The sequence below is a fragment of the Carettochelys insculpta genome, chromosome 8 (assembly GCF_033958435.1).
Source record: "Carettochelys insculpta isolate YL-2023 chromosome 8, ASM3395843v1, whole genome shotgun sequence".
In the NCBI taxonomy this organism is placed as follows: Eukaryota; Metazoa; Chordata; order Testudines; family Carettochelyidae; genus Carettochelys; species Carettochelys insculpta.
In genome coordinates, this window is record NC_134144.1 from 56,700,994 (window position 1) to 56,725,915 (window position 24,922).

At 42.9% G+C, this 24,922-nt stretch overlaps 1 protein-coding gene across 4 annotated transcripts in view; it reads right to left on the bottom strand.

Annotated features, from left to right (window-relative positions):
- Positions 1 to 5,275: 5,275 nt before the first annotated feature.
- HNMT (histamine N-methyltransferase) overlaps positions 5,276 to 24,922 on the bottom strand; it is a 33,850-nt gene continuing 14,203 nt past the window's right edge. For all 4 annotated transcript variants that reach the window (XM_075001000.1, XM_075001003.1, XM_075001002.1 and 1 more), the window contains 4 exons: positions 19,768 to 19,875; positions 15,631 to 15,761; positions 14,224 to 14,317; positions 5,276 to 7,641 (listed from right to left, as the gene is read on the bottom strand). In XM_075001000.1, coding sequence (XP_074857101.1) covers positions 7,286 to 7,641; positions 14,224 to 14,317; positions 15,631 to 15,761; positions 19,768 to 19,875 — 689 coding nt within the window. In that variant the 3' untranslated portion in view covers positions 5,276 to 7,285. The remainder of the gene's footprint in view (positions 7,642 to 14,223; positions 14,318 to 15,630; positions 15,762 to 19,767; positions 19,876 to 24,922) is intronic.

Sequence of the window (24,922 nt, forward strand, 5' to 3'; positions counted from 1 at the left end):
TTTTGGTAAGTGGTCCAGGGCTGCACTTTTCTATAGGTGGGTATGGGGTCTTGGATGGAGGCTGGGTGCAGAAGGGAGCTTAGAGTAGGAGAAAGTGGGGGAGTCTGAGAGGCAGTTTGGGGGAAGTTGTGACCTGGGGCAGGGGGTTGGGGCGCAGGGCATGGGAGGGGTATGTGTGTTGAGGAGAGCATTCTGGGCTGGGGAAGGGCAGTAGGTGGGGGCACAGAGTCTGGGAGCGAGCTTTAACCTGGGAAGAAGAGGGTACACAGGGTTGGAAGGTAACCTGAGGCAAGAAGCTGGTGTGCAAGCTCTGGCAGGGGGTATGGATGCAGGGGATGATGCTGGCATGGACCAGCACTCTCAGGCAAGCTTCCAGGCCTGTTGGCAGCCTTAGACCACTCCACGTCGCTCTCTGTGCTGCAGGGGAGTCTTCACATGCTGCCCATCCTCAGCAAAATCTCACAGCTCCTATTCGTCAGAAACTGGCATGGCTTCTCCACACCCCCTCATCCACAGTGCAGCCGGCCACAGCGGTGCCGCTCCATGCACAGGGACAGGCCAGATTAAAAGGCTTCGTGGGTCAGATCCTGCCTGTAATGCTCTGTTGATCTAATTCTCACTTGTCTCTCTTAACAGAGTCTGGAAGTTTACCCGTTTAGTATACTCTATGTTAAGAAAACAGGTCTCCTCACTCATAAATGGAACAAGCTAGAATTTCCTCTCTTCCTTAGTTTCCAAGGAGTTATTTTACTCATCCTGAACGTCTGGGGCCAGAATGAGGGAGTCCTTTCTTTTTGAGCAAATTCTATGTTTAAGTAAGGAACCCCTGAAAGCCGATAAGCTGCATAAAGCAGACTTCTTCCTTCACTGTTAAAGAAATGAGAACTGAGCTGGAGGGCAGGATGCTGGAAATGAAGGGGGCCGTGTTTTGGCCTCTCACTTTTTACTGGCCATCAGGGTGAGTGAAGGGAAAAGGGGCAGAGAGGAGCAAGCAGGGTGGTTGGGCGGGGAAAAGGCAGCATGACCCAATGTTCCCTCTAATTTTTTCCACCCATATCATAGAATCATAGAACAATAAAGCTGGAAGAGACCTAAAAAAGCCATCAAGTCCAGCCCCCTGCCCTAGGCAGGACCAAAACCACCAGATCAGCCCAGCCAGGGCTTTGTCAAGGCGAGACTTAAACACCTCCAGGGATGGAGACTCCACTACTTCCCTGGGTAGACCATTCCAATGCTTCACCACACTCCTAGTGAAAAAGTTTTTCCTAATATTCAACCTGGACCTTCGCACCTGCAACTTGAGACCATTGTTCCGTGTTCTGCCATCCGTGACCACTGTAATATGTGGAATAAATTTTGTTTGGTGCACTAAGGCAGGTGCAGATGTGTGCCATCAATAGGAAAACATGCTGCTGGCTGTGGGTGGCTGTGGATGCTGTGCTTCTCAGCTGGGTGGCATTTGAAGTTCTCCTGGGTGGCCAGCCAAGTGCACAGCTTACAGAGACCACTGAGCCTGAGTACTTCTGCAGCTCTGGGTGGGAGAGATGGAAATCCATAGTGCCTGTCAAAGGGTTTATTCTGTTCTGTTTCAACAAATCTGTCAGTTTCACAGCAAGGGACATGGAGAGGTCCTCTAGACCAGTCCCTTGCACTCATGGCAGAACTAAGGGTTATCTAGACCACTCCTGATTTCCAGAAAGCCTTTGACAAGGTACCTCGTCAAAGGCTCTTATGTAAATTAAGTTGTCATGGAATAAGAGGGAAGGGCTTTTCATGGATTGAGAACTGGTTGACAGACAGGAAACAGAGGGTAGGCATGAATGGTAAATTTTCTGAATGGAGAGGGGTATCTAGTGGTGTCCCCAAAGGGTCAGTCCTAGGACCAATCCTGTTCAATTTATTCATAAATGATGTGGACAAGGGGGTAAGCAGTGAGGTGGCAAAGTTTGCAGATGACACTAAACTCCTCAAGGTGGTCAGGACAAAGGCAGCCTGTGAAGAACTTCAAAAAGATCTCATCAGACTGAGTGATTGGGCAACAAAATGGCACATGAAATTTAATGTGGATAAGTGTAAGGTAATGCACACTGGAAAAAATAACCCCCAACTATACTTACAGTATGATGGGGGCTAATGTAGCTATAACTAATCAGGAAAGAGATCTTGGAATTATTGTGGCTAATTCCTTGAACACAGCCGCAGTGTGCAGAGGCAGTCAAAAAGGCAAATAGGATGTTAGGTATTATTAAAAAATTGATAGAAAATAAGACAAGGAGCACCTTACTGCCCCTATATAAATCTATGGTATGTCCACATCTTGAATACTGTGTACAGATGTGGTCTCCTCACCTAATAAAAGGTATCCTGGCACTGGAAAAGGTTCAGAAAAGAGCAACTAGAATGATTAGGGGCTTGGAACAGGTCCTGTATGAAAAGAGGCTAAAAAGATTGGGAATTTTCAGTTTAGAAAAGAGGAGACTGAGGGACGACAAGATAGAGGGATACAAAATTATGACAGGTGTGGAGGGGGTGAATAAGGAGAAGTTATTTACTTGTGCCCATAATTCAAAAACTAGAGGACAACAAAGGAAATTAATGGGTAGCAGGTTTAAAACTAATAAAAGAAAGTTCTTCATCACTCAGCGCATAGTTCACCTGTGGAACTCCTTGCCAGAGGAGACTGTGAAGTCTAGGGCTATAACAGAAATTAAAAAAGAGCTAGATAAATTCATGAACATTAGGTCCATAAAAGGCTATTAGCCAAGGGTAAGAATGGTGTCCCAGACCTCTGATTGTCAGACTGGAGATGGATGGCAGGAAACAAATCGCTTCATCATTGTCTTCAGTTCACCCCTTCTGGGGTACCTGGCACTGGCCACTGTTGGCAGACAGGCTACGGGGCTGGATGGACCTTTGGTCTGACCCAGTATGACCGTTCTTATGTTCTTATGTCCTGACAAGTGTTGGTCTAACCTGCTGTTAAAAGTCTCCAGTGAAGGAGATTTCACATTCTCCCTAGACAATGTAATCTAGTCCTTAACTACCCTGAGAGATCGGAAGATTTTGTTAAGGGCCAACCTAATCCTTCCTTGCTTTAATTTAAATCCATTGCTGCTTCTCCTCTCCTGAGAGGTTAAAGAAAGCACATTTTTGCCATCCCTGTAACAACTTTTTATGTACTTGAACATATTATCATTTCCCCTGTCAGATTAAACAAACCCAGATTAAACAGATTAAACAAGCCCAGATTTTTCGATTTTCCCTTACATGTCTAGTTTTTCAATCATTTTTTGTGGCTCCCCTCTGGACTTTCTTCAGTTTGTTCACATCTTTGCTGAAATTTGATGCAGAGTGAGCAGAATTTCTTCTCGTGTCCTGCTTACAAAACTCCTGCTAATACATCCCAGAATGATATGTGCAGCATTACACTACTGACTCAAATTTAGTTTGTGATCCACTATGACCACCAGATCCCTTTCCACGGTGCTCTTTCCTAGGCAGTCACTTCCCATTTTGTATGTGTACAACAATATTTATAATTTATTTTGCACTATTTACTTCAGACCATTTCTCCAGATCATTTTGATCCCATCCTCCAAATAACACACAACCACTCCCAGCATATCATTCACAAACTGTGTAAGTGTACTCTCTATACAATTGTCTAAATCACTGCTGAATATATTGAATAGAACTGGACCCAGAACTATCCCTGTGGGACCCTAGTCAATGTGCCCTTTCAGCTTGGCTCTGAAGCACTGATAAATATTCTCTGGGAATGGTTTGCAACAAATTACGTGCTTTCCTTGTAGTAGCACTATCTAAGTGGTATAGTCCATTCTTTATGAGATAGTCATGTGAGACTGCATCAAAAGGCTAACAAGTCAAAGTATAACATAGGTGCCAAATCCGTGGGTGCTGGGCCACTTGAAGAAGAAAAATTGTGGGTGCTCAGCATACCAAGAGCCATGCTCCCTTCCAACCCCACTCCCACCTTCTAATGGGCCCTGCCAATCCACTCTTCCCCATGTCTCCTCATCACTGCAAAACAGCTGTTCAGGGGGCGCTGGAGGGAAGGAGAAGAGATGGGATGGGGTGGACTCAGGGGAGGGAGTGAGATGAGGTGGGAAAGAGGGGCAATGGGGGTCTAGCAGGGTTGGGAAGAAGTGGGGTGAGGATGGGGCCTTGGTGGAAAGGGTGGGAAGAGGTGGGGGTCGGGGTAGTGTAGGGGCAGGAAGAGGTGCGACAGGCTTGTGGGTGGGGATGGACTGGGCACAGGGCAAATTAGAATCCTACTCCTTCCCCCATCTCTAAGGCTTGTTATCATGTCAGTAAAAGAAAATAGATAAGAGATCAGAAAGCCTTAACTGTCCCACCATGCTGGCACATACGCAACAGATTTCAGAGCTGATGTCTCTGTACAGCTCTGGGCTGACAGATCAGTTTATACACAGGGTTCTCCTTGAAGTACTCCAACAAAACCAACCAACCAACCAAACAAACAAAAAACCAGGAAAAGGCCTCCAGAGTACTCCCTGAAGCAAGAGAGAACCTAGTTAATTAAGTTCTCTCTCTCTCGCTCTCTCTCTTTCTCCTCTGCTTTGTCTTAGCTCTCTCTTTCAAGTACACATCTTCTCTTTCATTCCCTTCTCATCAGCTTCAGTATTGTGTTTACAAAAATTCCTGCAAAGAAGGGCAATGCAAATGGTGAGGGGGATGGAACAGACGAGATGAAGAAGGACAGTTCAGCTTACAGAAAGAACAACTAAGGAGGGCTATGAAAGAGAGAATCAAATCTGGACCAGTGAGGAGGAAGTGAATAGGGAGGTGTTAGTTACTCCTGCACATAACCCAAAAACTAGAGGCTAACTAATGAAATTAATAGGCAGCAGGTTTAAAACAAACAACAGGAAGAACTTCTTCACACAAGAGTTCCTGCTAATGTACCACTGAGGTGGCCATGCCACCAATAATGGATGACAACTGGCCGAAATCATTCATCTGTTGTACATTACAGATACACACAGCATTGTGTTTGAAGGGGAGATTGCCTTGCCTCTGCTTTTTAGCATTTGTCATAGTGTTACAGGCTATATTTAGGTCTGCTAACACCTGAAACTGCACATGCTGCCGTACAAAAATGGTGGTAGTTTCTGTTCAGTGGAGCAGCTGAGAAATATTGTAGGTACATTCTAAAGTACACAGGGATTAATATTTGATCACTACACGTAGATATGTAAAACAATTCACACCAGCATGACTATAAATAGCTTTTAATGCCTGGTACACTTCCAACTAAATCACCCATCACCTCAAATATTTAATACAGCTATATTCAATTGGCTTTATATACAAAATTAAAGATCCCTTCTTGCAGCTGAAGCATTAGCTACAGCAAACCATTTCAATATTGAATCAAGTTCACCTGCCTCACTGAATGAACTGAGTATTCAAGCTATTAAATTCACTCATGCAAATATATAGTGTATTCCACTAAGTGCTACGCCTTGCACAGTGCATGGTAGCTACTGAAACCATGAAATCGTTTAGCAAAACGAATTAATCAACATTGAAATGAAGACAGTGATGTTTTGGGGGTGGATTTAGGATGAAGTCATTTCATCTACATTGAGAAGCATGAGAAAGACCTCCAGGCTTTGTCTACACTACAGTCAGGAATGTGTTTGAGCTAGCATTAAAAAAAAAAAAAAAAAAAAGCAGGGCTCCTAACAGAATTGAGGCACTGAGCATGGTGTGTGTGAGGGGGCTGACGGCTCTGGGCACCCTGAAGGGACAAGACTCGAGGGACTACCCTCACCCAGCCAGCCACTCTATGCTGCCCAGTCCATGCTTTGTAGGACTCGCACAGGAAATTAAAGGGCCTGGGAACAGCTGCCCATTTTGGCCTCCTCCCCATCAGTGGTCCTGAATAGCAGTATAGCTCAGGATAGCCCAGGCAGTAGTTTGTCTAACCTGCAAGATACATAGTCAGCCGCTGGGCCTGAACCACAGCTACACAGCTACTTTTAGCCTGCTGGCTTGAGCAGAGATAATGCATATATATCTATTGCTGAATTTACAGCGAAGCAGTTTCTTAGCTTCCACACAGATGCACTCTAAGATAGAAAGAGTTCAGTGTGTCTAGAAAACTTCTGAAAAGATCATTCTTGCTGAATAGCTTATAATATAGCTGCCATTGGGCCAGAGCCAGTTCTGGTGTAATTCTGTTGAAAGCAAGATTGTCCCCACTGATGCCAGAGCTGTTTGGGCCTTTAAGTTTTATTTTTACAGTCTGTATATTATGAAGGCCACCATGAACATGTAGCCCTTGTTACACAAGAAGTACGACAAATAAGAGAAAACACATATTCGCTAAGTGAAATTGAAAACATGAGACAAGGTTTTGGTTTAAAAGATCAGCAGCAAATCATCCTTGTTAAGACTGTTCAGGCTACCTTATTCTCTAATCCATTGCTTCAGAGATCTAGGCATCTAAGATAATGAGCCGATACTGTACATGTTGCATGCATGGAAGTTACGACAGCTATTGCCCCAGGAGCTTCTTCAGTTTGAGAAATGGACTATGAGAGCTATTGCTTTATCTCTGCAGAATCCATTGTACGTGTGAATCAGAGACATAGGGAAGGGAAGCTGCAAGTAAAAATAAAACAAATTTGGAAATTCTTGAACAGAAGAGCAGTGCTATGAGATGGTGATTAGTAGGGCAGCAGACCCATGTGACTAGTGCCTGCCAAAGATAACCAGATGTTGTTTTGAAGGCAGGGTCACAATCACCTCAAAACCTCACCAGTAGTAGAGGCACCAACCCAAAGGTCAGTAATTATGGTGGGAGAGTGTTGTAAGCTAGGTTGAAGAGTTACCAAGTTCCAAATGTACTTTCCATCTTAAAATAAATATTTTGGTTGGATAGCATAATTCAATCATAAAAAAAGCTATTCTAGGTCATTATTACTTCTTACCTATCCATCAGAACTGGACTGTTTTGTATCTGAGGGGCTTTGATTAATGGTGCCAGTTACATATATGCTGATTAGAGTACTGGCATATACTAAAGTATAACTTGCTGAGTAATATATTTTTGAAGAATTAGTAATGTGTTAATGTGTTTTGTAGCTATTAATAACTTCCTAACAGTCTCTAAACTTCCTAAGACATACTTTAGTAAACGTCATTTGTAGAGTCTTAAACACATATAGCTATCTAAGTGATTAACTGTTTGTATGGGAACATTTGGTTTTGGACTGAGAAATCCAGGAGAAATTAGTCATGGCTCAATCACTATTGCACTCAAGTTGTTATTAAAGAAAACCCTTCCGTCTTTCTCTTCACTGCATTCAGGCTTTCTTAGTTCTTCCATGATTTCCTTTTTCAGATCAAGCGGAGCAGTTTCACTAAAATTGCAGCATTCTGTCAAAAAATCCAGCAGCTGCTCCCCATCTTTGTTTCCTGTGATAAAACAATCAGTTATGTCCATAGTGGACGGAAGCTCATAGACCTGATACTTCAGCCCTATTGTATCAAGTTGCTCTTTGATGTCAGCAGATGAAACATATAAGCAAAGATCGTTCAGAGGTAAGCGAGGTCCATATTTCTTCCACAGCCTCGCCCAGCCACTGGTTCCTGCCAAATAAATTATAATAAAATCTCTTAAAAGGATGAACATTGAGACCATGTTTCAGATGGATTGTTCTAAGCACTATGGCTCCAGCTCTGAGTGGAACGGTGCAGAGGCACAGACTGGGAGATACACTCCCTATCATGGCAGCTCAGAGGATATAGGCAAAATAATTGCTAACCAACTGGGTAAAACCCCAGAAAGCAAAAGGGCCATCCCACAGTGCAACCAGTACAGTCTGGTGTGGCGAGGAAAAGGCAGGATACACAGAGTCTGCACAACTGAGCCACACCCGCTGCTTCTGCTTCCCTTTAACCAATGCACAGTGAGCTTTAGTGCAGTGTAAGATGAGCACTTGGGCAGCCACTCAGGAAAGATTCAGGTGCTGCCCAGATGATTAACAGAGCCCCCTGAGCCATCCATAGTGGGCACCAGGTGTTTCTATTGGTGGTGCCCATCTATGTGTGCCTTGGGGCACATAACACAATTTAATTAATCTAGGGATGGAAAAAAATCAGAGGGAACACTGGTTTGGAGGAAAGGCTAGGATGGGCTCACCACCAAATCCCCACTCACAAGGCAGCTCACACAGCGGTAGTGGCCTCATGGAGAAATCCACTCCAGATCCACCCCTTCACTGAGGAACCCCCTTATGCAAAATTTGTTAAAGGCCAAATCCTGTAGCCACTGCTGTCCATGACAGAAATCCTACTGATGCAGGATGGGGTTTCTTAATGGAAGCCTTGTGTCTGAAAGAATACAGGGATTGTTCACCAGTGTTCACGTTTTAAGAGCTTAATCATTTGGTTGTCTCTAATATTTACAGATACAGTTGCATAGATGTACATGTATCTAATATTTACAGCTACAGTTGCATAGATGTACACGTATCTAATATTTCTAGCTAAGTCGCCTAGAGCCCAGAGTAAAGGATGGTGCACAGCCCACACCACTTAAGGCTCAGGCAAAATTCTTCCTCAGAGTTGTTTTGGGGATAGAGTGAGCATGACTGCAGCTACACCCCTTCAGCAATGGTCCTGCTATTCTTTGCACCCACGTGTGGAATAAATTGTTTTAATGCAGCAAGACGTGCAAACATGCACCACCAGTAAAAACAAAACCGAGCTGTGGGTGCTTTGCTAATCAGTTTGGCAGCATTTGAACCTCTTCTGAGTGGCTGCAAAAGTTCACAATTTACAGGGAACATGTCCTTTCAGTCCCACTGCACAGGCTGGTTGGGGGACAAAGTCTGGTCCTTGCCCATTTCCCCTCTGTAAAGCGGAGCCCTCCCTCTCTGGAGAGCAAGCAGAGCTTACAATTTTGGCTGGCTCTTATTTAGGCTATACAATGTGGGAGGGTTACGGGTGGGGTGAGCGGAAAGGTTCCCATGAGCCTTCCCCAATTCTGCACCTGCATGTAAGGACCAGCCACAGTCTGGCCCGCAGTGATCAGAAGTTTGCTCACATGTATGTTTTCACAGCAGAGACATATTTTGAATTAACAAGGTATCACGGCAGCAAACAATACAAAAAGAACAGTCAGGAAAGCTGAAGACAATGCAGCGTAAGACAATGCAGGATTGATTTCTTTCATCTCTCTAATCTCAGGTCCATGATCCAGCATTTCTAGTGTAAATCGTTTATAAAAAGGATGATACAGCCCTGGGTGGGTGGGCTGGAAGTAAATCCAGGCCTAATTGAAGACCTGCTGAGAGACAGGACTCTAAATTCCCTTAACTAATAAACCATTCTTCAAAACTGGCCTTGCCAGTGAGCAGTTACCTTCTGTATAATAAATACTTCAGTGGTTTAGAGGAGACGCTGATGATATTTTCTTTTCACCAGGTTGAACATGAATGCTGAGTACTAATTGCAGAAAAGTTGCTGGTTTCAGTGTTCAGTGAGTTGGTGCCATTTCTGAGCTGAGAAATTATGCCCTATCTGAGTGAAGTGTTATTATAACAACTCTCTGTAGGCACAACATCTGGCACTACTTTTATTTCCAAGGTGATGTAAATGGAATGGTTTTTTTTTTATTTGTGATTAAAACATTACAACTTAACTCATGTAGCTCCCCGGCCTCTCAGAACATAGAAGGTGGGAGCTACTGAAACCTTCATAGACTGACTATGTATCCTTATCAGTTCTTCTCTTGGAGTCCCTAGGTTTATTTTTTGAAATGCTTTTACCTCTTTATTGTCCTCCAACTTTCCCATCTCACCATTCCCTTCCTGCTTCCTCTCTTTAACTCTCTGCCTTTCTTTCTTTCCCTCCTTCATTAGTTATATTTTTTAAACTCTCTGCTATTCTATGCTGCATCTGATTCACCTTTTTCTTTTCTGTGCTGGTTCCATTGCTTTCTGCTCTTCTCTGTTTCTGCTTTCCTTGTCACCAGTCCAACTCTCTGCAGGTTCAAAGCCAGTCCGGGTTGGAAATCCTACCCTTGAGACTCTTGTTCTGACTAAGGCTGGAGTAATGTTACCATATTTAAACTCTCAAAAAAAAGACACCCCAGAGAAGGAGTGTATCTGTATCACTATATACCAACTCATGTTATATTAATGTGTTTTATATATACTATGACACGTTAATACAATGTGAGTTGGGAGATACTCATACAGATGCACTCCCTCTAAGGGGTCTCCTCTTTTTTGAAAGTTCAAATATGGTAACCCTAGGCTGGAAGACTGGCCTAGGAAAACTTGTACCACATAACTCAAACTTGTGCAAACAGCAATCGTTACTGGGGACATGTTTTCTGTGAATATGTCTACAATTGCCATCAAATCATAGAATCACAGAACTGGAAGGGACCTTGAGAGGCCATCAAGTCCAGTCCCCTGCAATCGATGAAGCAACTGTTGATTTAACGTTTGCAGTGAAGACATGCTAAATCAATGGGAGAACACTCTCCCTTCCATTTGTGTGCTCCACTTCTCAGAGAAGTATAATGAAGTCCACAAGAGACATTCTTCTGTCAACACAGTGAAGTGTAGTTATGGCAGGAAGTTGATCTAAGGAAATTGACTTTAGTTACATGAATAATGTAATTGAAGTCAACATCCTTAGCTCTACTTCCTGCAGTAAATACAGTGCGCTGCATTGAGATTATTTATGTAACTGAAGTTATGTTAGTCAGAGTGATTTACTATGATAGTGTAGACCAGACCTAACAGTCCTAGCTGTAGATGTGGCTTGACCGATGCACTTGTGAAGTGTGAGTTACTACAAGTATTTTCTGCAATTTGTTCAAATTTGTAAAAGTTCCTTTTGACTGTGTCCATTCCCCTTTTCATGTTTGCCTCCTATGAATATGACAGTGAACGGCTTCCTGGCAGCTTGAAAGAAGTCAGGTGAATATCCAGAATATTCATGGACAAGAAATTTCAAATTCAGGTTTGTGGGTATCTGCTAGGAAATTGATTACCAGAGCTGTACTCATGGAATCAATAAACTGAAACTTGTTACCTGTGTGTCAAATCAAAACTCCTGTAATTTTAAATATGGCATACTTACACAGAACAGCTTGCTACCATGTTACCAACCCCAAATGACTCACAAAACATTTTGAACAGCAAATTTCTAATTGTTTGCAAAACAAAAAAGGGTAAACATCCTTATTTAAAATATATATTACAAGTTGGCTCAAATCTAATAAAACAAAACTTTAAGTAATGAGGTCTACTTCCTCAAAGATATTTAGCTGTCTAAGGGCCCTGCTGAAACAATCATAAATGAATGTTTACAAGTCTTAGCAATCATTACATTTTACTATATCCTAACATCATAAAACCTCATGTCACTGTGTGGGACATTTTCCACACAGTTATGTTGAATTCCAGTCTTGGTAATGTTAATGTATGCATAATCATCTGATATCACAGTACTGTAGAATCCTAACTTAATCTGTAACAGCAATGAAGGGTCCTATGGCACCTTATAGACTAACAGAAAAGTTTTGAGCATGAGCTTTCGTGAGCACAGACTCATTTCATCAGATGCTGGTCATGGAAATCTGCAGGGCCAGGTATAAATAAGGCAGAGCAAGGCTGGGGATAACAAGGTTAGCTCAGTCAGGAAGGATGAGGCTTACTACCAGCAGTTGATCTGGAGGTGTGAACACCAAGGGAGGGGAAGCTGCTTTTGTATTTAGCTAGCCATTCACAGTCTTTGTTTAATCCTGAGCTGAGGGTATCGAATTTGCAGATGAATCGTAGCTCAGCAATTTCTCTTTGGAGTCTGGTCTTGAAATTTTTTTGCTGTAGGATAGCTACTTTTAAGTCTGTTACTGTGTGGCCCGGGAGATTGAAGTGCTCTCCTACGGATTTTTGTATATTGCCATTTCTGATATCTGATTTGTGTGCGTTTATTCTTTTATGTAGAGACTGTCCAGTTTGTCCGATGTATATAGCAGAGATGTTGAAGTCCCAGTGGAATTTCTCCAGAGTCTCCATGGGTACCCGCATGGCCCCTCAATATGCCAATATTTTCATGGCTGACCTGGAACAGCGCTTCCTTAGCTCTCGTCCACTAACACCCCGTCTCTACTTACGCTACATTGATGACATCTTCATCATCTGGACCCATGGGAAGGAGACTCTGCAGGAATTCCACCAGGACTTCAACAACTTTCACCCCAACATCAACCTCAGCCTAGAACAGTCTACACATGAGATCCACTTCCTGGACACCACGGTGCTAATACGTGATGGCCACATCAATACCACCCTTTACCATAAACCCATTGACCGCTACGCCTACCTTCATGCCTCTAGCTTCCATCCCAGACACACCACATGGTCCATTGTCTACAGCCAAGCACTAAGATATAACCACATTTGCTCCAACCCCTCCAACAGAGACAAACACCTACAGGATCTCTACCAAGCATTCTTGAAACTGCAATACCCACCTGAGGAAGTGAAAAAACAGATCAACAGAGCCAGACGTGTGCCACGAAGCCTCTTACTACAGGACAAGCCCAAGAGAGAAACCAACAGAACACCACTAGCCATCACCTACAGTCCTCAGCTAAAACCTCTACAGCGCATCATCAGGGATTTAGAACCCATCCTGGACAATGATCCCCCACTTTCGCAAGCCTTGGGAGGCAGACAAGTTCTTGCCCACAGACAACCTGCCAACCTGAAGCAAATCCTAACCAGCAACTATACAGTGCACCACAGTCACTCTAACTCAGGGACCCATCCATGCAACAAACCTCGTTGCCAGCTCTGCCCACATATCTACACCAGCAACACCATTACAGGACTTAACCAGATCAGCCACACCATCGTGGGTTCATTCAGCTGCACATCTACCCATATAATTTATGCCATCATGTGCCAGCAATGCCCCTCTGCTATATACATCGGACAAACTGGACAGTCTTTACATAAAAGAATAAACGCACACAAATCAGATGTCAGAAATGGCAATATACAAAAATCCGTAGGAGAGCACTTCAATCTCCTGGGCCACACAGTAACAGACTTAAAAGTAGCTATCCTACAGCAAAAAAATTTCAAGACCAGACTCCAAAGAGAAATTGCTGAGCTACGATTCATCTGCAAATTCGATACCCTCAGCTCAGGATTAAACAAAGACTGTGAATGGCTGGCTAAATACAAAAGCAGCTTCCCCTCCCTTGGTGTTCACACCTCCAGATCAACTGCTGGTAGTAAGCCTCACCCTTGCTGACTGAGCTAACCTTGTTATCCCCAGCCTTGCTCTGCCTTATTTATACCTGGCCCTGCAGATTTCCATGACCAGAATCTGATGAAGTGAGTCTGTGCTCACGAAAGCTCATGCTCAAAACTTTTCTGTTAGTCTATAAGGTGCCACAGGACTCTTTGTTGCTGTTGCAGATCCAGACTAACACGGCTACCCCTCCGATACTTAACTTAATCTGGTTTTCCATTTTGCCACCAAATCAGTCATACAGCATTTCATATGTGACATAGCCAATCTAATTCTGCAGATGAGATTTTCCCACAAGAAAGATGATATTAAGGTAATGGGCAGTTAAAGGGGAAAATAGACCATATGTCCACCAACACCTGTTGTATGGCACAACAGAGCACCATTACTGCTGTTTACTTAATGCCACATGTGTCTAGGAGATGCAAGTCTTTGTGCCTGATCCTAATGTATGAACAGCTGCACTGATGTCAGTGGCACTCCTTACTTGAGTACGGTGCCAGGATCATGTGGCTTTGGTTTGTGGTCTGTCTATTATGAGTTTAACACAGTCCCTGTTTTTGCAGTAGTCCTTTGGAATGCATTGCAAAGAGAGACATTGCTGTGTCAGGGAACAATTTTTTTTAAGCAGTGAAGTTGGCAAGATTTTGAGTTGTGAATTTCACAGCACTGTTTTTTGTATTGCGAGCTTTGACGTGCACAGTCTGCTGTAGAGAACACACAAACAGGCCTCAGGCACACACACGATGTCTGGTTGGCTGATAGTTCACTAACTAGGAGCCTGAGCTCTAATAGTACAGAAAGTAAGTAAGAACTGGTTGGTGATGAACTCAGGTTCACCTTCAGAACTGGACTGCGTGTGGAAAGAGCCCACTGCATGTCACCTACCTGAAACGAGAATAATGAGGAGCTTTGTGTTAGCTTCCAGGAGACTGTGAAAGTATTGAATAGTAGCTCGGATATCTTTTACATAGTAAAGCATCTGGAAGTGAAAAAGAAATATTTTCAAGTAAACCCTCCAAGCCTTGGAGATTAATGGCAACTGCTGGGGTGTGGGCAGCTCCTGTGTATGGCGAGAAAGAAGGAAGACCATGAGCAGACAGTGGAAGCAGCTGTGGGAGGGCGCCCCAGAGAGGAAGCTGTGCTACTGTTACACTAGAGAGCTTACAGCACCAATGCAGCAGCATGGCTGTAAAGCTGCCACTGTAGCCTCTCTAAGTGGAAAGAAGAGAGCTCTGTCGGTTTACTTACTCCAGCCCCTGCAAGCCAAAGTAGCCATGTTGGCAGAAGCAGCTGTCAGTAACTCCTGGTCTTTTTGTACAGACATGAAAAAAAAGCAAAACAAAAAAGAGATCTCCCTTAAAATAAGGGACTGTCGGCTACCCTCAGGGTCAGCTCCTCAATACCAGAAGTGGATTTACAACAATCTCTGAGTAACAGGCATCAGGTAGTAATTAGAACCACATTTTGGTCCCTGTGCCTTTGCTCCAGTAAGTAAGTAAGTTGCCACAGCTCTTGACTGGGTGAAGAAAAGGAAGTTATCTGCTCCAGCTCAGCTATGAGGACTGACATGCTGTGGGGGAGGGCAATGTGTAAACTTCCCACTTCCCCTCCTGCACAGAGGAGGGAGGGAGTGTCTTATGACCTCTTCCACCTTGCCTAGGGGGTAGGGCAAGTAGTGAGCCTGTCCTAAGTTTTTTCTTCAGCTTTGCATTGGATACCTTTAAAAAACAAAACAAGAACTTTGATGTAATTGTTGAAATTTTTCTGGTGATTCCATTTCTAGCCAATAAAAGTTGGATGGATCTAGCGAAATATCAGTTATGTACAATACACAGAGTAACCCCTGGATCAGACTTAATGAGTACTCTAGGACTTCTGCTCACTTGGGAGAGCTCCATCACAGAAGTGGAGAATTTACTCTTCTGTAAGCAAACTGTTGGTCATCTTGTTCTGAGTATGCCTGCTAGGGCATCAGTGGACAAGCACTGACCACTTACAGGGGCCACTTTTTCCATCTCGCTTATCTAATGACCCCCATACTTAGAAAAACAAGTAGGCTCCAAAACACTTTGGATTCCTCCCATTGAAGTCAAACTGTTCTTACGGGTGCCACAAAATTCTTTCTAGTTTAAAGTTGGGCCCTTGGGACTAGAATGGCTAAGGTAGGTTTATCCTCCATGTTGGATGAAGTATGGGAGGGGCTAACTCAGGCCAAATAAAATTGGGAAGCACTGCCATAGAGGCGTATTCCTTAGAGCCAGACCTTCAACATTTTCTATGCATAACTTTTACCTGTATCATGTGAATGAAGTCCCATTTCTTAAACTCTTTTTTCTCCTTCGTTCGGCTTTCATATTCAGCTGATGTCTCCTTGTGCCAGGTAAACTTAATATCCTCGAGGTTTGCTGTCTTAGTGACACATTCTAAAATACAGAGAAGACGATGTCTAATCTATCTCAATTGCGAATATGGAAACAATTTCCATTCAGAATTGTAATATAGCCAAAAGTCACATATTGAAAATGACACATTGGTATCCTGTTAATGTAATGTCAAAAACTTAAAAATGAAGCCTGAACAAATAAAGGTATTAAATAGTATCACTGGGCCCAGCTCTGTGAGGCTACATCTACACAGCAGTGTTATTTTGAAATAATCCATTCCGAAATAGCTATTCTTTAATATGCTTTAGTCTGGTCCATTACAGTAAGGAGCAACATTTAGGTCCTCATCCCAACTCCTTCAAACTTTAAATGTGTTCAGAATGAGGCACTTTGTTCAGGGCCTTATATTTCCCAGTAAAAGAAAGGGAGGGTATTTTAGAGAGAGACTAATTACAGAAGAGTGATAAGAGAAATATTTGGAGCAACATTTTAATGTGTAGTCAAAGACCGAATATTAGGAAGAGGGAAATGTGTTTTAAGGGGCCTCACTCTGACTCAAGGATCACCACTGCATTACTTCTGTTTTATGGTAGTGGAACTACATTGCCTGGAGTAGTTATATCAACATAAGACAGCAGTGTCACAGTTGTAAATTCACCCTAAGATGTACAAATGTTCAGAATAGCATGCTTTCTTAGAACCAGCACAGTTAGCACTGCTAATCAAAGTGTTTCTCTTTTACAGCTTTGATAATGACATATCCCCATAGAATACATAAGAAACGCTCCATCAGTGCTTATATTCTTTTCCTTTACTAGTGAAGCAGGCCATCGTTTTTGGATGCTGCTGCTGTTACTCCTTTCTCTTCCATTTACCAATCACCGGCTTCTATACCCACAGTTCAAATTTAATTTGCTGTTTTAAACTCAGCCACCATTCAACAGCAGCCCATATCACCATCACAGTTAACCTGGTACAACCTGGTTCCATTTCATTGCTAGGCACACCATGAGGAGACATTAAAAAGAAAAGCATATCATTGGTCAACAGAGACGGTGAAGGTCCTTTATGTCAGAACCCAGACAAGGCAGACTGGTTTGGAGAAAATAGGCGTCTCCGCCTAATAATTCATCTGAACCCCAAACTTTCCCGTTAGAAGATCTACAGAGTTCTTTTAGCTCTCTTCAGTGCCTTATTTGTAAAAAAAAGGAGGAGCAAGTACTCAGCCAGCTCCCCATCCGCTACCCACAGCCAGTCCTATGTCTGGGGCTGCCAAGGTGCCAGTAGTCGGTACTGGAAAGTACCGGCACAAAAAAAGCACTGGTTCTCTCCCAGGTTTACCCCAGATTTTCACAGCAGTGCTGCTTGCCAGAGTGCTTTTCCTGGTTTCAAAGAAATAAATATTCTTGTGGCTTGAACTGAAACTGGAAATACCAGCTTCTGAGCAGTACAAATGTAGTTGAATGCTGGGGTGAGCAAAGTGCAGGGAATCCCCCCAGGGGGGCAGTGTGAAATTTCATAAAGGGGCACAGCATGATTGGCTGCTGGTCTCAGGCTCATCCATCTCCTTAAAAATGTTGAAATATGTTACTGGTTGTATGTGTGTATTTACAATTATAGCTAGATCAATAAAGTTTTCACATGCTACATACTTGCTTTCTTATACATGCAAAAGGGTTTTTTTTCATCTGAAAGTAACCAAAATTTCCATCAGTTTGGATTACATTGGACAGGTTGGGTGGCCCTGCTAATTGCAGGGATGAAAAGTGGGGCCTGATGTACAAAGTTTGCTCACCCCTGCTTTAATGTACCAATGACAATCAGACATCATGGTTGTATAACAGAGAATATTCTGCTGGCCAGGTAAGTCACAGGGTGGCCAGTCTAGATTTCATCCAACTGGTCAAGTCTCTGTTACTATTCACCTGGTTAATGTCAGTCATTTCAATCTAGATGGAGACTTGTTTTGGACTCACAGTGCAGACACAAGGTCATTTAGGGTACTGGACTGATGTACTCAGTTTAGAGTTTGTCCTAACCAGAAAGTGAGTAGCAGAAGAGGATGAGAACTTAATTTCTGAATTACCAAACAGATCTGCATTTCCAGTTCTCCAGGAAGAGGAATTGAATCTGAAAATCTAGGTTGATACTTTTGAATGTTTATTACTTACAAACCAACAGAACTATAATTAAAAATTTAGTTTAGTCTTTACATTTCAGTTTAAGAATTCTTAAAATAAGGGTCACAACTCAATTTGTCCTTTTTACCTTTCCTGAAAAGAATGCCCCAAACAGGACTATACAGGCAATTAACAGACTAAAGATAAGAGGTAGTCACAAAGCATGAAAAGATTACAAGAGATCCTTTTCTTGTGTGGTGTGCCTCTCCCATAAATTCGGACGTTTCTGAAAGAAACTTTACAGAAGGACCAGACCTGCTAGATGCATTCCCAAAGCAAACCGCCAAACCTTTCACTGTTCAACCATCATGAGTCTAAGGCTGCTTCTACACTCTCACTCTCCCGTCAGAGGGGGCATGGTAATGAGGCAATTCAAAGCAGACTAACGAGGCACTAACATGCATATTCAGTGCCTGATTAGCATAATGGCAGCTGAATTAATTTCGAAGTGCAGACTTTGAATTGCATATTGACAGTGTTGATGGTGCAGCTTCGAAATAAGCACCCCACTAAGACATTCTCTTACTCCGATCTCGTTCTGTGGGAGTAAGGGAATGTCGAAGGGAGGCGCTTATTTCGAAGCTGCCTGCATCTTCACTGTCAACCTGCAATTTCGTAGTCTGCACTTCGAAATTGCGTGGCTGCCATTATGCTAATGAGGTGCTGAATATGCATGTTAGTGCCTCCTTAGCTTGCTTTGAATTGCCTCATTACCATGCCACCTCCAATGGGAGAGTTAGAGTGTAGAAACAGCCTAAATCTGGGGCAATCTATAAGTTACTGGGGATGCTTGTGCCACAGCTCTGAGCAGATAATTTTTTTATTAGTGCTTGCCCATGAATCCCCGTTTGTGCTCATCTCCTCATGTAATCTATGTCCTGCCTTTTAAAATTAACAGAAAGCTGTGGAAGGTAGAGGCTGTTAATGAAAAATTGTTTGCCTCCTCAAGTGCCCTGAAGTTCCCACAGGTTTTTAACTTATTTACTGGAGGAAACTGGTGTTTTCTCTAGGACTTCCTGGAGAACATCTCAGACTGTGCAAGTCTGTGAATGCAGCATTGTTGTAGCTGTGTTGGTCCCAAGATAACAGAGCCCATGTGAATGAGATTATTGGATCAGCTTCTGCTGTCGAGAGAGACAAGCTTTTGGAGCTTGCCCTGAGTGCTTCATCGGGTCACTTGCTGTCAGTCTCTCTCACCAACAGAAGTTGGTTCAATAAAAGTTATCTCACCCATCCTCTCTCTCTCTCCAAGTCCTTTCACATTAGGAATATACTGCATTTTTAAAGGTCTCCTCAAAGGGTAAATCCATGAAGTTCTCAGGATTATGGAGAAAGACATATCCTACAAAGATCTTTTGAATGCCACCATGAATGCCATTAAAACTCTGTGTCTTGGGCAAGCTAATTTATGACTCAGTCACCTAATTTGTGAGGACTATACCTAATTCAATAGGGTATTATAAGGATTAGTTCGGTAATATTTGTAAACCACTTAAATAATTCTTGGCATTCTCGTTAAACACTACCTCAAGCCGCCCCTTCAGTGCCATTATGGGACACCAAGTCAATACCATCTTTGGAAAGACACCACACCATTGAATCACAAACACCAGATCCCCGAACATCAAGGTTTCACTGAAAGGTCTCCCATCCCGTCACTGGACTCTTTCTAGTGTGCAAAATCTGACCAACTCATAATGCAAGGTGACATGACTCCAGATAACAGTATAACGCTGTACATACTGATAAACACTGTGCCATAAAAAGCACTCTTAAGTTCAAGGTGAAACTGGAACAAAACACCTGATGAAGATGACATGTTAGCTAGTGGTCAACTTATTAAATGCATTAGCTAGCTGAGATACCTTTATAGCTGAGGATTTGTTCACTGCTTGGTTCTATCACCTCATTGTTAATGGCAACTCCTGGATATTTAGCCTGTACTTTTGAGAGAATCTGAAGGTCAATTTCACCTAGGAAACAAATATAAACAGTGTAAAAAGACCAGATCGAGGATAAATGTGAGGCAAACTATCATTCCTCCCCAAATCCCCCTTTTTCTTAAAATGTAGGTCTCAGATCAACTGCCATGGTGACTAAGCCCACTATTTACAGCAGCAAGAGGGGCAATAGCACAGAGGCCTGGTGTTTCAAAGGCGCCCGAAGCTCCGGGCTGCAGCAGTGGTAGTGGCTGGAGCCCTATGCCCTGTGGAAACACTGGGACTGTTTAGTTGTGTCCCTGGCTCTCCCACTTGGAAGGCCTGTAAATAGTGGATTTAGTTGTCATGGCAGTTCATCTGAGACCACTGCTGCTCAGTATGACTCTGAGTGCTGGTGGGAGGGCCCAGAGCTATGCTCTGGTCAGCATAGAAGGCTGACTGCCCTCAGCCCCTCCCCTTCCACCTGAGGCTCTGCCCTTTGCAGGGGCAAGACAGCCCCCTCCCCACACATCTTTTTCCTGAGCCCACAGTGGCTATTGGCCCTGCTGACTATGTATGTTCTAGACAAATATCAGACAGGTTTGCACAATATAGGTTTCCACATACTGCTGTCAACCCAATCCTGGCAGATCTGTCTCTAAAGATTGATGATTACTTACGCTAGATTACTATTTTGTTTCACACAAACCCACTAACTAGCTGTTGTCTGGTTTTAACCAGTATTAGAGAGTAGTTAATACCAAAATCCAGTATATAGTCACCCCCAATTTTCGGTGAAGTATAACTCTATATCCACACTGCAGATCTAGGGCATTTCTAGTCAATGCCAATTGAGGCTGGAGCGGAACAGATGAACCAGAAGTAAAAAACCTGTATGTCTATTAGCAAGTCCCAGAGCCATCTTAATATTCCCCCATTTGCATTTTACAAGGCCATTTGGGGAGTCTTTCATGTTTTATTTTTTGAGTGTGAACTGAGGGGGTCTTTGTCCCAAAAGGCTTATTGGCTAATGAGACACATAAAGAAGGAAGAAAAAAGAAACTTAATTTCAAAGCTGAACATATCTCAGTTTTTCCCTTTGGTACCTAAAGTGCTTTGCTCATTCTGTGACTAAGCTGACTATTGTGTGTCTGTGTAAACAGCATAAAGCAAGTGTAACAGTACTGACTGCTTTTCCTCTGTGCACAAGGGAGAGGTCAAATCCACCACAGTGATTTTATTGATGAATATTTTGTTAGGCACAACATTTAAATTCCTAGTTCAACATGTAGCATTCAGAAAGCAAGCAGATAAGATGTTGGGTTGCGTGATGAAGGAAACCTAGAACACTGCACTGCAGCAGGTGATCTGAGGCCATGCTCCAGTCAGCACTAGGGCCTGACTGCTCTCAGCCCAGCCACTTCCTGCCAGGCTCTGCCTCTTCCTGTAGCTGCTGTAATACTTTATAAAGCCATTGTTTGGACTGCACTGGCTGTATAGTTTTAGTGCCAGTGTTGCTCAACTTATTTATCAAAATGTTCAGTTAAAGCAAAGAAAGTGATAATGGAGAGCAACTATACTGAACAGTTGAACAGAGGGCCTTAGTTACACAGAGCAGCTCAACTTAGATGTGAAGAGTGACAAGAGTGAAGCATTTAAACAATGTTAAAGTGTAAGATTTTTGATGATCACGAGCAGAACTATGAGGTGAAATTTAAGATTACAGGAACAGGATACAAGAAGAATTTAAGGAGAGATGGTGAATAGTTGCAGTGGACTTCCAGCCAAGCAGGTGTAGGCAAACAGTATTAATGTACTTAGGCAACAATGGATAACTGGGGTGAATCTGGTAAACTGAAGAAACACGGATGTGTCTGACTGACTTTCTGGAGGCAAACAAGCAAGTTTTCACGTGCTCATTCCCCTTCCCTTTCTCCCCACCAGCTTGGTTTAGTGGGACCTTTTAAGAATTCAGCACCCTCAGTGCCTGACCAGTGCCATACAAGAGAATTTGCTGGACTGTGGGAGGTCATTTTTTAATCTAGCAGCATTACCAACACTTTCACTGCTCACTGGGCTCTTTGAAGACATTTAGGATGATGTTAGCGCTAAATAACAGCACAGAACACTGACACCCAGGACTGACAGCTGGAAACAAACTTTATAGGACCACAGGAAACGTGGCCACACCCATGATAAGTGGCCATCCAGCTAAATAAAATCATGCTGGATTACGGATGTTGTCAGTTGAGAGAGTTCCAGATTAGAGAAGTTCAGCCTGTAGTTATGACTCACATTATTTTAGTAGCCTACAGTCTTTACTTTATTTAGCCTCACAATGCATTATGAGATGAAGTACTATTATGCCCATTTTACAGATGGGGATCTGAGTCATACAGTTGTCCAAGGTCACACAGGAAATTAGTAAAAGGTTAGGCAATTGAATTCAGGCCACCTGCTTTCTGACCATTAGAACACCCCTTTTCTTCTCATATCACTGCAGACACACCTTGCTTCCAGTTCTACCAGAGGTTGTTACAGTTTGTAGCTACACATTGCAACTAAAAGGTTCAAGTCCTCCACTATTATCTGTGTGTGAATATGGCCCTATTAAAGGTACACAGAAACATGAGGTAGGGTTTCTTTTCAGAGCCCACTAGCTTTGTAAAAATGAATGTTTACATGGCATTCATGTACGCATGTTCTTTCAAGAATGGGAAATTGAATTGAAATTGAATTTCAGAAGTAACAAATAGCTGTGGTTTTGCTGTCATCACAAAAGTTGCTTTTTATTGAAAATCAAAGCAAATTAATTTGTTCACCGTCTGCTGGGGGAAAATCTGGGAACATGGAATTGTTAACTACTACAGAATCCATTTTCTGTATCAAGCTTCTGTACAATGAATTACACCCTTGGCAAGGCCATGCAAGTCTCAGTAAAAAAAAAAATCTGCATTTTACCTTTCCGTATGCGGATTAGTTAATACATTCATTTGCACTCAGCGATGGCCACACTGGCCTTACATTGTTTTGAAACAAACAAAAAAATTAAGCTATGACTTAATCTACAACCTTAATTAACTTCCGTTAGGTCTTTTATACACAAACAGGTGTCCTGAGGCATTTTATAGTCAAATATGTAGCAGCTTGCATTATCAACAGTTTGGCAATTAGTCTATTGGAAGTATTGAAACTCTCTAATACAATTACCTTTTACAGGCTATCACAATGTTCACCATCAAGTTTCTAATTAAAAAATTTAAATAAAGGGATAGTTTACAGCACAGTTGATGAATTTTATGTTTTTTACAGGTACAGCAACATTAGGATGCTGTGCACTGAACTGGAAACTTAATAAGGCACAAGCTGTAGTCAACTGCAGATTATCTTGATCATCTGGTATAAGGGACCCAAACAGCTACCCTGAATGGCCAGATTGTGCTTGGGCTTTGCGTGAGTGCACTGGAGATGACAGAAACAGGATGAGTGCATGGAACCATCCACCACCTGTACTCTGAATAAAAGACCAGCGACAATTCATGCTCCTCTGCATGCTAGAGATCTCAGGGAGGGGTGGGTCCTCAGGAAGCACAAGCTGTCCTGAGTTACAGACTCATAAAGGCCTTAGTATGGACTGCGACTAAGGCTGCATGTATACTACAAGATAAAATTGAATTTAAAGGCGTTAGCTTGATATTAAAACCTCACTGTCTTCACTGTAAATACCAGTAGCTCAAATTAGTGAGCCCTAGTACCGATAACAAAATGTCGATATTACAGGATGGGTCGAGCATTAATTTCAAATTTAGAAGTTCAACTGAAGGCTAGTGTGAAAGTGCCATGTCTTTAATTCAAATTTATGAGCTTCCAGAAGTGTCTTGCACGTAGTCCACAAAGCTAGGCGGTGAGCCTCCAGGTAGGGCCACTTCCTTCTCCCCTGCTCTCCATCCAGGCACACAGGAAGAAGGTCACAGGAAGCCTCTAAATTTTTGATTGAATTAGAATTTGAATTCTGCAGTGCCCAGGCCTGCGAATATAAAGGGCCGCACTTACAACTGACAGAACCGGACTGGGTGGACAGGACTGATAACACAGCTGCCCACCACAATGCCAACGGCCACAGAGAACGTGCAGCACAGAGAACCCACGCAGGTTTGTGGGAGGGCTGAAGGCACAGCTGCCTGCTGCTATGCCAATGTCCACGGTGGACATGTGGCTGACGGAACCAGGTGGGGGATGGACAGGGCTAAGAGTACAGCTGCCTGCTGTTAAGCCAACGTCCACAAAGGGGGCATGGCAGAGGGAACTCAGGTAGGTTTGGGGGAGGTCTGAATTCTGTTACTGAATGCTTTGCATTCTGGGATTCTAACATGAAACCCCCACAAGCAATTGGGACTAAAGCACTGTGGGATAGGTACCCACAATGCACTGCTCATGCTGTTGAACTTGCATAAGGCAATGGGGACCTAGAACCTCGACACAGAAAAACAATAGGTCGAATTTCAAGAAGGTCTGTGGACACACAAATTTGAAATAATAAGAGCAAGGTTAAAAATCAAATTTATTAAAAATTGAATTTATCGCATAGTACAGAGGTAGCCTAAGGCTCTAAATGCAAATGGTGCAAACCCATTAAAACAACAAACAGCTGAACTTCCCTCATTGACTTACAAACACTCAGGGTGGGGGAGAAATCAAAACAAACCAAACAAAAAACGTTATTCTTAAAGTACATCTGTAGCTGAGTAAATGAGCTTTCCTGAGTGCAGCGTATGACTTTAATCCATTTCCAAGCTTTTCAGTTCTGGTTAAAATGAGCAATTGCCACTTTACTGAATCCATGTCACCTGTACTAAGCTGCATCTCCCTGATGAGACACTTAAATGCCCCACTCACTAGCGCAAATAATCCTGCCCTCTAGGCTACCTCTATACTATGCAATAAATTCAATTTTTAATAAATTTGATTTTTAACCTCGCTCTTATTATTTCAAATTTGTGTGTCCACAGACCTTCTTGAAATTCGACCCATTGTTTTTCCGTGTCGAGGTTCTAGGTCCCCATTGCCCTATGCAAGTTCAACAGTATGAGCAGTGCATTGT